Below are 13,304 nucleotides of genomic sequence, written 5' to 3' on the forward strand. Positions count from 1 at the left end.
GTGAAAAGATGATGCAGCAGGCAAGTTCATTTTGCCAAATTTTTATTGCAGCAACTTAAATGGTCCTCAGTAGTTTGTATGCATGCTTGACAGCGTCAGACCTTCTAATGAGACGATGCTGAGCTCCTGGACGGTCTGAGGTGCAGCCTGGCAGCATCAGATGGACCAAACATAATGTTCCAGAGCTGTTCTGTTGGATTTAGGTCAGGGGGGGGCAGTCAGTGGTATCAGTTCCTTCATCCTCCTTCATCACCAGGCATTGCCGTGGAACCCAGGACCCACTGCACCAGCGTAGGGTCTGACAGTGGGTCCAGCAGTGACCCTGACCCTGAGCTAAATACAACACATGTGAAAAACAGTCAGAAAAGACGAGGAGGGAAAAATGAGTGTCCTCCACCTGAAAACTGTTCCTGTTTGGGGGGTTGTCTCATGGTTGCCCCTCTAGTGCACCTAATGTTAACTTCATTAAAACCAAAGCAGCTGAAACTGATTAATAACCCCCTCTGATACCTGACCAATATCAATATCACAGAGGTTTAATGTACTTGATGCTAAACTGATTAACTGATTTCCCATATTCACATCCCGTGTGTGTTGGTAGTCGAGCCCAGATAAATAATAACAATCCAGTATTATTCATTTTTGGGGGCTGAGCTCTGCGGGGCTCTAATCTGCATGAGGATGTGGGAAGAGAATTTGTTTACTCCAGTGATGCTTCCTCCTTCCTCACCCTGCACACATTTTTCCTGGTCTTACAGGCTGCACCGTGCTCAGCCTCAGTTTCTATAGCCACAACTACATATTAGTTTTATTAGATTATCAGCTCCTTACATTTTAGAGAAATCAGTTAATTGTTCTGTCTGAAATGTTTTATAAAACTGGGGCAATTGCAGTAAACATGTTTCAAATGTTCGTTGCTGAGTGTGTTTGTGTCACTTTGTTTGTACTTGATTAGACTGGAGGAGAAAGTGAGCATGAATGTCAGCACAGTTATTCATGCCATCACCCACAGAGTGAAGCCACAGGGCGTTATCACTCACCACCTGAGTGGGTATTATCAGTCATCCCCTTTAAACTGGCCTTTCATGTTCTCACGTCCACACTCGGTGTTTCCTCACTGAAGGAGAAACGAAATAAAATCAAACCGGATGACAGGATTCATTTTAGCCAGTCGTGTATAGAAATGATTTTATATGTTTATATGTGCTGATGTAGAGGGAAAAAATGAGACTGCAGAGCTGATGAGGAGATGAGTTGCAAAGTGGCTTGCAGAGGCAGCACTGACTGAAGACTTAAACACTGCACTGAAGAGTATGAGCAGTTATACCTGCCTGCACTAAGTCTAAGCTCAGTGTTTGTGCTTTTAAATCTTTGCCAATAAAAAGGTCGCAGTCCGCTTCATATCATGTGTCAGATTCCACGTGGGAAGACAAAATTCTTCTTCTCTGCTTTTCTCACCACACACACACACACACACTTAGAAAATGTTATATTCCTAATCTGATGCAACAGCTCTCAAATCTGACAGGGTACATTTTCTAAATTCCAGTTCCATGTCGCTGTGACTCAAACATCCCTGTCCCCCCAAACATCCCCTCTCCCCTCCTCCTCGCCTCATGCCAGCTCCTTCTCTCCTCTTTTTCTCAGAAGCCAAATAGTTGGCTGTCCTCGTGACCCTAAAAGTTTCAGCCCTGAATACTTGAGTGTGTTGTCACTGGTTGTTCTTTGCTCTGGTTGTTCTTTTTCCAGTACCTGCTCACTTGTTTCTAACCCCTGTAGAGTCGGTTGGACCACATGGACTTAAACTCCATTTGATCTTTCCTAATCATGTGAATTCCCAGCCTTAGCATGAAATATGGATCACATCTAAGATACATAACTGATCTCCTCTGGTTCCCCTGCAGTGCCTGGGAACTTGGGGTGCTTCAGAGTAGGGTTTAATCTCGGGATCCGGGATTCCCGGGAAATGCGATCAGAACCATTTCCCGTTTCCCGGGAAACGTTAGACGGGAAACCGGGAAAAAAGTCGCGCGCGTCGATTTGACTTTCAGAAAGAAAAGAAAGCTTCAGAATGTTAAATTTAAGGAAATATTGAGAGAAGGGTTCGTTTAATGCGAAAAGCATTACTCTTCATTTCAGGCACGTTCAGCCTCCGTTTAAGGCTTCAGCCTTCATCTCAAGCGTTTTAATAGAGGTATTACACAGTTGTACTTTTTTCCTCTTTAATTTGTTGAAATCGTAGGCAATGTGTTTACCCTAAGGTATTTTGGTATTATATAATTTTATATTATTATATATTGTTATATTGCATTATATAGCCTATAAAATATGCCTGCCCTGAACAATAAAGAAATATCTGTTTAACTTCGAGTGTTTCTTTTCCTCGTTTGCAGACGCTTACTAACAATCATGAATTAGGATGCGGGCCTAATGTGTGAAGAAATTATCATGAAATAGATTGCTTTAACATATTTCGCTTTTAAAATGGAGTTGAGTAAAATGTATATTTTTAGGCTATAAGGATTGGCCAGTTTTTCAATAGACGATTCACAGCGAACCTACTTTAACCCTCAGACACGGTGTTATAAATTTGCTGTTGCCAGAATGGCAATGACCAAGTCGTAGTGCATTACTCAAGGCCCTGTGTTATGTCATATTATAGTGTAGTACGGTAGTTAACTTTTCAATGACTATTACAGCGTTCCACTGGTGGAGATATAGCGCAACAGATGTCGCCACGACAGCGTGGCTGAGCCTTTATCAATGCTGTGGAGATGAACCGTATTGTTTTGCACCAGCAGTTGTAAAATAGCTTGGTATAATTCCATGTACAATGGAGGAATATTCGAATTATATTTGTTAAGGGAGTGTTGAGGAACGATACAACACCGCATAGCTCGAGCACTCGAATGTCCAGATGTAGGTTTTATTGCGTTAATCAAGCCGACGTTACCCCCTACTGGGCATAACAGGACATAGCTGGAAAGCTACCTCTACAATATCAGAATAGGTTAAGGCCGACACAGGCTACAGAAGGCCTAATTAAAATAAAAAAATAAATAAACTTTTTCCCGGGATTCCCGGGAAATGGCTCGTCATTTCCCGGGATTTGATTCATGTCATTTTCGGGAAAAATATTAAACCCTACTTCAGAGACAGCGGCGACCCACCCACCCTGACTGGTGCCAGTGAGACCTCCAACAAACTCACCATCCAGAACTGCATCAGCTTCTGCAGGAAGCAGAGATACAAGGTGAGATATGGAGCTAAATTAGAAATGCATAAAATAACAAGAAATCCTGAAAGATGCAGATCTTTTATTGTAACTGTGATTAAAGCCGGCAGGTGTTAATTTTCTGTCTCAGCAGATCCACTTCTGCTCTGTATACACTGACAGATACTGACAGGCGCCCCCCCCCCTCCCCACTCAGTTCAGCAGATGTTACAGGAAATGGCAGCAGACTGGCATCATCTGCCTACCCTTGGAGTGTCACTGTTCTCAGTGCACATGTGAAGCATCGGTGCTCTGAAGTGTGGATCCCGTGTGAGCCTGACAGAGAGCATGCCTGATGAGTGAGACGGCCGTCCGTCTTTACTCTGCCTAAAGTGTCTGCGTACGTGCTCTCAAATGTAACTGCATCAGATGGAATAATAGATAATACTCAGGACTGATTAGATATCATGCAAATATCCAGCCAGTATAATCAGATATCCTGGACAGACTCAAGCCCTCCAGCAACCCTGATCTGAATAAGCAGTTAAGAAAAAGGCTGAATCATATAAACGACCACAGCAGTGATTCTCTTCTTCACTCCTAATGTAGTAAACAGACACACTGGAGACATGTGATGGTTCAGATTTAATAAAATGTTTACTTTTCAACCATATTCTAATGTTGTTTCACCCTGAATGATTAATTTATATAAATAAAAAACAACAAGTTCATTTATACCATACAATAAACACTAATAATATTAACTGACTGAGAGATTGTGGGTAAATGATGGAAAATTGGTGGGTTACCTATGTAAAATTAATCATGTGAGATTCATATGAATTTTATATAAAGTCTGAGGGCTAGGTAAATTTAGTTTGCTCATGTTATAGAACAGCTGCTGTTACTACTAAAAAGCTTGTATTGGAATGGAAATGCAGGTTTCTTTTCTTACAGCTGGCACAGAGCACCCACAGCCCCTCAGCAGCCCCTCAGTGTCTGATGCAGGTTTCAGCTAAACGAAGCATCACAAAGCAAGGTGCTGGTTCCTAATAGCTGCATCCAGAATATAAAACTAATTACAAAATAAGCAGAAAGAAATCTGAGTGGGTGCCAGCGCTCGGCTGCTTTGTAACAGAGGGGCTGTTATAGGGGTTCGGCTCTATGTGGAAGTCTCCTTGTGAACACAGATTTAGTCCATGAACATATTTTTAAATGTCAGCCGCTGCAGAGATCACACAGTCGGCAGGACAACAGGGAGCCTTAGAGAGACCGTCTGAGTGAGAACGGTGACTCAGTGAGTTACTGCAGACTGCGATCTGACCACCTCAAACTCAAACAATGTGACAACGTAGAAACTTACTCATTGAGCTGTTTGGTGAGTTTAACAACCTGTGAAGCCAGCGACATGCAGGTTTCCACAACAACCAGGTAGCGGGCGCAAGTGGTGTGTCCCTGCCGCTCGGCACTCTGGGAAGGCCGCTCCCCCTGCTGGTTCTGGAACGTCACATTGGAGCCATACTCCACCAGAGTCTGGGTAAACAAACACAAACCATTCAGAGAAGCAGCCATCTTATCTAAACCATATCATTAGTTATCAGTATTTTGATTGTCAGCCTGGCGAGTCAGCAGGAAGCAGACAAGACTAATAACATCCACCCTTCCTTCTGCAGGGTGTGCCACCTACAGAGAAAACACGCTGATGAAGGAACATTAGCTCAAAGCGTGAAACCTCATTTTTGACATAAATCAGTGCAGAGTCAGGGCGAGTAAAGGAACCTAAGCAGAATGCTGTGGAGAACATTTAACCTTTGACCTTTTACTCCACAGCAGCGTGACAGACAAACTGAGCAAACAAACAATATTCAGGAATATCAAAAAAGGTCTTTCAAATGTTTAAAATGACTAAACTGCTGTCAGAGGTCATGATGCTTCCACCTTTTGGAAACAGATCAATGAAGACAACTGTACCGCAGAAGCATCAGCTGCTCTAGGACAGCATACCATACCAGTCAGGCATTTTTATAAACACAAAATCACATTTCTTTGTGTCACTGGGGTGCGTGTGTGTGTATGTGTGCAGACAATGAGCCACATCTGCCCTTTTGTCTTAAACGTTTCTATTGTTAATTAACACCATATATAAAGGGGCTCTTCTGCAGATGTGTTAGCTGCCAAAGAAACTGTGACAAGTCAACAGAACAACAGAATCAGCTGCTCTCTAATGAGCCTCCACTTTGTTGGACTTTGTTGTCTGTCAGCAGGAGGATCGACAGCAGGACTTACTGTCTGTTTATGGGGTAAAAGATCCAGATGATGCACATCCAGCATCACAGAGCCAAACATCAGGTTACCTGTATACAGCTGAGGTGTCCGTACTGAGCTGCTATGTGGACTGCAGTGTTTTCGTTCTGGTCAACTTCATCCAGAGAGATGGCCTGTTCCTGCAAGAACTGAAGCAACCACAGCAACACCTTCTCCTGGAGGGACAGACAGGCAGGGAGGTGGTGCAACCATTCAAACCATGTATCTGAATGTGCTTCCTCTTACTGAATCACTGGTTTACAATACCCATGATAATGTGTCACCATGCTATGATAACAGGTCAAAGTACCCATGAATACACCTAATAATAACTGTTAATGACAACATGTGAAAATAAAACCTACTTCTCTCCTCACCTGTGTGTGTGTGTGTGTGTGTGCGTGCGTGCGTGTTACCTGTCCATAGCGGGCGGCGTAGTGGATCAAACTGAGATGCTCTCTGGTGCAGCTCAGCTCAGCAATGGCCTCTGTCTCACTCACCATCCACCTCACACACTCCAGATAACCATTCTACGACAAACACACACTCCTGTTACCATCACTTCAAACCACATCAGCTGTTTTTACACATGCACTGCAGCTCTGAGCCTTTCAGGACATCATCCAGCAGAGGAGCAGATGAGAATGGTAACCTGTAATGGGCTCAGTCTTTGAGTTAATGAGAGAACGCAGCTGAATTTATTTCCTATAGTGTGTTACACGTGAGAAAAAACAGCTTTCTACACAACATGATTCTCATTATATTTTCCAGTCTAATTCCAGTCCATAACCACTATTCAGGTCTTTAACTGTGTACACTGATGTTATGTGGACCAGAAGGTAGGCGAGTTCCCACAATATGAACCAGTGAAAAGATTCATGCCCCTACGACTACGACTACATTCATTCAACATACTTCAGTGAGTACCAGGTGGCTGGAAATCTGTCATCCTGTTAATCTCACTGTATAAACAACAGCCTTGTTAATAACAGCCAATCAGGAATCAGCACACAGCTGTCAAGCTTGTCTCTAGATAACACGTTTCCCCTCTGGCAGCCAATCAAGAGCCTGGTTTCCACTGCAGCGCTGCCAAAACAGGACCTGCTTACAAATTCTCTCTTTTTAACATCCTGCTGCTGCCAATCCAGCTGAAGTAAACATTCACATCATCTTATCAAAAACCTCTCTTATTTTTGCAGAATGACCTCACTGACCAGCTGTCAGCAACCAATCAAATGTCTGCATGCCCTTGTTAGCTGACAGGTGTTTGTTTTTCCTTTCAGGAGAACTTCCACTTCAGATTTCCACCTGCAGGTGCAAACAGTGGAGATCTGAAGACTGCACAGGAACACTGACCATCAGCATCAGCCAGGTTAGATACACAGCTGAAGGCATCTTCACACCTTTACTGGATTTTAAATGACAACAAATACACCAGGCAGCGGGGTGCCAGTACTCTGCTTTAATGGGGTTGAGGTGACAGCTTTGAATTACTTCAAGCCAGAGTCAGTCTGGACACACCCAGTCTAAGGTTGAGGTTCACACAAACTGACCTTGACCCCCAGACCAGCGGGGGTGAGCTGCTGGCTGTTGCGCTCATTGAGACAATCCTCTCCCATCAAAGACGTGAGATGCTGCAGACAGTCGGCGTGGCCCTGAGAGGCTGAGATGTGGAGCAGGTTGTTCCCGTCCTCGTCTCTGATCAGCTCCAGATTATCAGCTGCCAGGTGAGGCTGCACGGAGAGCAGAAAAAACTGAAGGTATAAAGAAATTAAGGAGAACGAGTGACAAGCATGACAAAATATAACGAAAGACGCACCAGCAATGAGATCTGTCCTTCTCTAACAATGTTGATGATGTTCTGGTTCTTCTTGGTTTTTTCATCCACCTCCCCTCCTGCTCCGCCACCCCCTCGGCCCACCTCTCCCTCCTTCCTGATCCAGGAGCCCAGGCTTTGGAGCTGTCCTGCCTGCTCACACTGCACCCTGGCAGAGGGAACCTGAGCCCCCTGGAGGGTCCACACCGGGCCTCTGGCTCTGAGAGTCTGGGTAGACCCGCGCAGACAGCAGCTTGTCTGGAAATCAAGTCATGACTTTTCAGATCATATCACAATGTTAGCATAGGAGAAGAACAGGGGACGGTATATTTATTTAATACCTGCATCAGAGAAAGAGGAGAGAGAGGAGGAGCAGCTCAGGAGGCCAGAAGACAGCATCTCAGGCTGGTAGCCCCCTCCTCCACCTGGGGATCGGTGGAGGTGGTGGAGGTCTGGATCCATTGACTTGGACTTCCTCAGGTCGGACCACTTTACAGGTGAGAGAACGCAGTACTGTGGAAACACCAGGTACATTTTCAAAGATTCACTTATACAGAGACATATTTCTTTGCTAAGGGTTCAAAACAGTTCTCAAAGATATCCTGAGTTCACTGTACAGTATATTTATGTGGTATTACATGAGGTGGAAACAGGCACAAAAACAACTGTTACATGAAAACATCTCTCACTCATAATGCAGTAGCTGTTCAGTCTAACAGGACTATCACCTCCTAAATGAACATACAGAATAAAGACCTCATCCTCTCTTCAGCTGCACCTTTACTCAGGTCACTCTGCAGGTGGCAGCAAAGTAACCTACTCACTCAGAGGATTCAAAGCCAGCTGGCCAATAGGAAGAAGGCTCCTTTAAAACATCCACAGCAGCTTCACTTTTCACAGCTGGAAGTTTCTTTCATTTTTCATGCACTGTGCTCTGCACATAAATGCATAATCATACAGCACAAAGGCTGCTGATGGACCCACCAGAGTCTGTGAGCTGCTGCTGCCCAGACTCAGAGGCTCATTATGGGGCAAAGCGGAGCTCTTCAGCCCTCCTCCCCGGTTCCTCTCCAGCGTGCCTCCGCCCATGTTGCTCCCTGTCACTGAACGCTTGTCGTGGGGGACACGGGGCAGCGTGGACATCTGCTGGCTGGACTTGATATAAGGTACGTCTAGGATCTCATCCATGTCCAGGTCACAGTGCTCCAGTTCCCCAAACAAAGCCTGAGGATTGTTGTTCCCTCCAACACCACCAACGCTGCCACTCAGGCTCTTGACTCCCTGCCCGTCAGAGGAGGCGTGAGTCTGTTTGTCAGGGTCATCCTTACTATTCTCAGCCGGCTCCCCCAGAACCAGCCCCTGACCCTGGACTTTACCATCGGTGTCTGAGTCTGTGGTTTCTGGTTGGTGTTTAAGAGGTGAGACCCTCTTCACTGGCCGGAACTTACTGTGAACCTCTGCGATCCCTGTGGGTTTGATCCCCCCACCACTATGGGAGGAAACGCCACGACTCCAGTTGATGGCCGGAGCTGCAGGAGGACCAGACGATCAGAGATGTGACCTAAACTCTTCTAAAGTGGCACTTAATTAATGTTGGTTACCTAGTCTCTCCTCGGTCTGACCATCACTCCTCCTGGACAGCTCGGGGATGCTCTTCAGAGACGTGACAGAATACTGCAGGAGGACAAGGAAAGAAGGCAGCGTGAGAGGAAACTGCACACAGCTGGTAGCTGAAGTTATATTTAGATATTAGCCAATTACTGTAAGTACTGACAGACTTGTAGCAGTTACAGCTGTGTAACTCCTTCCAGTCTCATACACAGAACTAAAACCAAGGAAGGCTGTTTAAATCCTCCCTTCATGAAGGCGCCACCAAGAACTCAGAGGAACCTCAACAAGATTTCTACACGCTGCTGCAATCAAGGTCACCTGTAATGTCACAAAGCCCTGAAAGTGTTAGGCTGTTACAGGCTGGGTGATTCATCCAGTTTTGTTCCCCTACAATCATAATACAGTTAATATCTTGAAGTCATTTTCAGTGCCCCATTTTGCTCCCCTTACCTTTAGAGGAAGGGGCGCCACTCCCCTCACTGTTTAGTTCAGCGGGAGCAGAGACTGTTTCCGTAGGTCGACCTGTGGAACGAACGGTCGCCTGCAGCGGCCTTTGTCTCTGCATCTCTGAGGGTCTTTAACCCAGTCTACTTTTGGTGGTGTGTCAGCTGGTTATCAGCTTCAGCTCTCCATCACACTTCCTGAGGTTCACATCTGAGTCTGACTGGGCCTCTCGCTGCCCCGTCTGCAGTCACAGGCTTCCTGCAGTGGAGTGTCTGGGGCAGCAGAGACCAGCCGCTGCACTCAGGAGACAGTTTACAGTAAAAAAAATAAAAGCTAGTGTGGGGCTAACTCTCTACTGGACAACCCCACCACCTCCAACTTGCTTTTTATCTGCTGAAATTAGACTAAAAGAAAATCCCCCATAAAGGCACACATTTTTTTATCACGTTCAATAAATGCAGTAAATGAATAATCGTGCTAGTTATTGATCAGAATGTTTTGTTTTTTTAAATAATTGTACAGTCCGGGCGCCGGGGTGGCTCAGTGGAAGAGCGGGCGACCACGTATGCCGCGACAGCAGGCAGAGCAGGTTCATGTCCCGACCCGTCTTCCCCCATCTCTCCTCCCGCTTTCCTGTCTCTCTACATAAAAGCCAATCAATAAATCAATCAATAAATAATTGTACAGTCCGAAATAAGTTTATTGCCACGTTATCATTATTTGTATTTCTGTGTGGAAGCTGGTGGGCGATGCTGAATAAAGGTTTTCTGGGCTCCACAAAATCGTCGGTAATCAAGAATGGCTGTTATTGCTTTGACTGGCAGTGTGTGTGTGTGCGTGAGTGCGTGTGTGTGTGTGCGCATTTACACACATTTTTCACTCTGTGTTGGAAAAAAAGAAGTGGTTAAAGCTGGTGAATCTGGTGCTGCATGGCTGAGATCATAGAGATTTCCTCAGACTGAAGACTGAGTATCATAATGCTCGGGTACAGCCCCATCAAGCTTCACTGATAACAGAGATGGAGCTGGTAGCTGCGCCCCTGCAGGGAGCTTGTTGTATCATACTGACCACTGAATCATCAGAGAAGTCGATCTCATCCAGGTTGAGGTATTCAGGAGCCTCTATCTTCACAGCACATCATCAACCTCACAACCAGCTGCAGACAAAAACACAAGATTTCAGCGTGTGACTGAAAGACCTGAAGACCTTATTGATATCTACACATCAACATTCAAATGCAGGAGAAATTTGATCAATTAGATTTTCTACTGTTCTTGTTTGGTTTAGCAGAGCCTACAAAACACATATAGAAGTCATTAGCAGGACTCTGGAGAACTTGACTGCATACTGAGGAGGTAACTCAGCCATTTGATTCAGGTGTGTTGGATCAGGGACACATCTAAAACCTGCAGGACACCGGCCCTCGAGGCCTGGAGTTGCCCACCCCTGGATTATTCTCTTGACTGCACAACAAAGATGACTGCTTGGAGCTACAGAGGAAACCCCTGCAGCTCCATGATTATTTGGACAATAAGGTAATTTTTTTTAAAACCAAAAAATCAAGATGAAGTTCATACATTCAACTTTAATTCAAAGAGGTGTGATGGAAGTACCACATTAACTATGGATGGACCCAATTATTTCATGCTTGCAGAATACTGGTATGTATCAGAGCAGACAATGTTCTTCCAATCTTCTACGGTCCGGTTTTGGTAAGCCCATTTGTAGCCACAGTATCCTGCTCTTAGCTGACAGGAGGGGCACCCAGTGCTGTCTGCTGCTGCAGCCCATCTGTGATTCAGTGAGCTGTGTTCAGACAAGCTCTTCTGCATAACAGTGGTTATATGAGCTCCTGTTGCCTTCCTGTCGGCTGGAGGTAAAGTGATGAATCAAGGATATTTTTTCTTGTAAAAGGAAATGTGTCAAAGATGTGCAGATTTCACCACCTCAAATTTTCTGCTCTTCTTTGTCTCACATCATTTTAAATTTAAGTATAACACACCAAGACTTCTGCTCATCAAATATGTTTCACAGAAGCAGCAATTAAATAATCCTTATTTAAACTAATAAATAATCAGATGATCAATGAAAGCCGCTGGCTGCATCCCCACACAAAAGCTTTAAAATACCCTAAGATCCAGATGGATTTATGCAATTTAACTGAAGATGTAAATGCAATTAAAGACCCATCACGGGTTGTGAGGTGTTTGTAAGATGGATGGAAGGATGGATGTTTTAAAGACAAAAATGAGAGGAAAGTTAGATTTTTTTGGAAAAGGGCTCATTGCATAAAAAGCCTGTGCTGAACATCTGAGAGCAGTATATACGTGCTTCTTTATTTTTCCTGTACTCATAAGGAATATTTGATACTGGACAAGAATCAGAGCAACCAGCAAAATGTATGCTGTCAAAAGCAAAAATGACATTTGATATGGCAACACTTAAAGCACAGTAAGAGCACTATTTTCGTGGCTTTACTGTATTTCCAAAGGCAGCTGGACTGAAGCAGACTTAAAGACGCCAGTGGAGCCTCTGTCTGCTTCAGGGGGGACAACAATAGGTGAGAGCTGAGTGAGCTCCTCTGCTCACGCTGACAGCTCATCTAATCCTCTGATACCTGCTCAAGCAGCAGGAGGCTAATCTGCTAAGCTAGCTCGCTAATCAGCGTCTAGAGAAGCTAATGTGGAAGCTAACAGGCTAGCCAGGCAGGCACCTGGAAAATTGGGTCAAAGAAAAAGCTCAGGTAAAAGATAAGGAGCCGTTAGCTCTCGGTTAACGGACAGTTTTTAGACACGGTACCTTTCCGAAGTCAGGGGGCCGACAGCGGGGGGTTAGCTGCTTGAGGAGCTGGTCGCTGCTAGCGGAGCCGCTAGCTGGATGGTCCTTGGCTCCAGCTGTTTTTTCCCTCCTGTCGCCTCTCTGTCTTGAAAAGCACAGACTTTGACATATGGGCAGCACAGAGCGCAGGAAACGAGGGGAGGGCTCACTTTGAGCACATTTAGCTGGCAGAAAGGACAGGCTGCAATTTAGCTCGGATTTTTAACCCAAACGTGCTGGTTTGGGTTTCACATTGTAGGGATATTCATGATATATGCCACATATCTTATGTACGTTTACTTCCCTGAGAAATTTGTCTGGAAAATAGCATAACTGATTAAAAATACAGAAGCTTATAATGTTTTGTGTCATCATGGACTTTGTATTCTGACTGTACACTGATGAAGACTAAACAATGATAGAAATGGAGACTTCGAGGTCACCCTGTTGTTGAAATTCTGTTTCCCACATTCTGTTTTGTAAATGATGTAACCAAGACTGATATGCTGTGACTATATGAAAGTGTAAGTTGAATTAGAATGGGCCAGTACTTCACGCCATCTCACACGAGTATGACATGCAGTCTGACCCAGATATCTGAACTGCTTGAAATGGCTTAATTAAATTTAATAACTGGACTCCTTATTCCGATTGTCTAGTGTCATTCCTGTTTAACAAATGAACACGCAGAAACCTAAAGGCTTAAACAGCAGAGACACACACTCTTATTTAAATTCCTTCAACATCAGACATGAGAGGTTTGGAGGGTTTGATTGGCATGTGATGACTGCATTCTTTTTAGTGTCATTCTGTGAAAGCCAGCTCAACACACCTGACTTCAACCTTTAGATAAGTTATATTCATTTTAACCTAACATTTAGTAATGGTCCAAACCAGTATGAGTGTAATCTATAATTCTGGTCATTTTCATAAGGATTAGCATAATCATTTTCAAACTATAAAAATGCTTTTTGGTCACCACAAATTTTATACAACTTTCATATTTGTGTGGTAAGCATTTAGTCTAGTGTTGCACAAAGACTGTAAGCAAAGGGGAAAAAGTAGACATCCACAAATAACTGTTTTAGATGGCATATG

General features: G+C 44.4%; 1 protein-coding gene across 1 annotated transcript; it reads right to left on the reverse strand.

The window, feature by feature from the left end:
* Positions 1-25: 25 nt before the first annotated feature.
* On the reverse strand, positions 26-10,526 carry LOC115786124 (synphilin-1-like; the record flags this gene model as incomplete). Its single annotated transcript, XM_030738167.1, is given in 12 exon segments — positions 26-333; positions 4,578-4,747; positions 5,569-5,694; positions 5,935-6,048; positions 7,072-7,251; positions 7,338-7,448; positions 7,451-7,518; positions 7,521-7,592; positions 7,676-7,847; positions 8,319-8,863; positions 8,936-9,008; positions 10,458-10,526. Coding segments are annotated over 12 exon segments (1,797 nt in total), but the record flags the coding sequence as incomplete, so codon positions are not given.
* Between the last annotated feature and the right edge of the window lie 2,778 nt (positions 10,527-13,304).

Source organism: Archocentrus centrarchus, chromosome 9, assembly GCF_007364275.1.
Source record: "Archocentrus centrarchus isolate MPI-CPG fArcCen1 chromosome 9, fArcCen1, whole genome shotgun sequence".
Classification (NCBI taxonomy): Eukaryota; Metazoa; Chordata; class Actinopteri; order Cichliformes; family Cichlidae; genus Archocentrus; species Archocentrus centrarchus.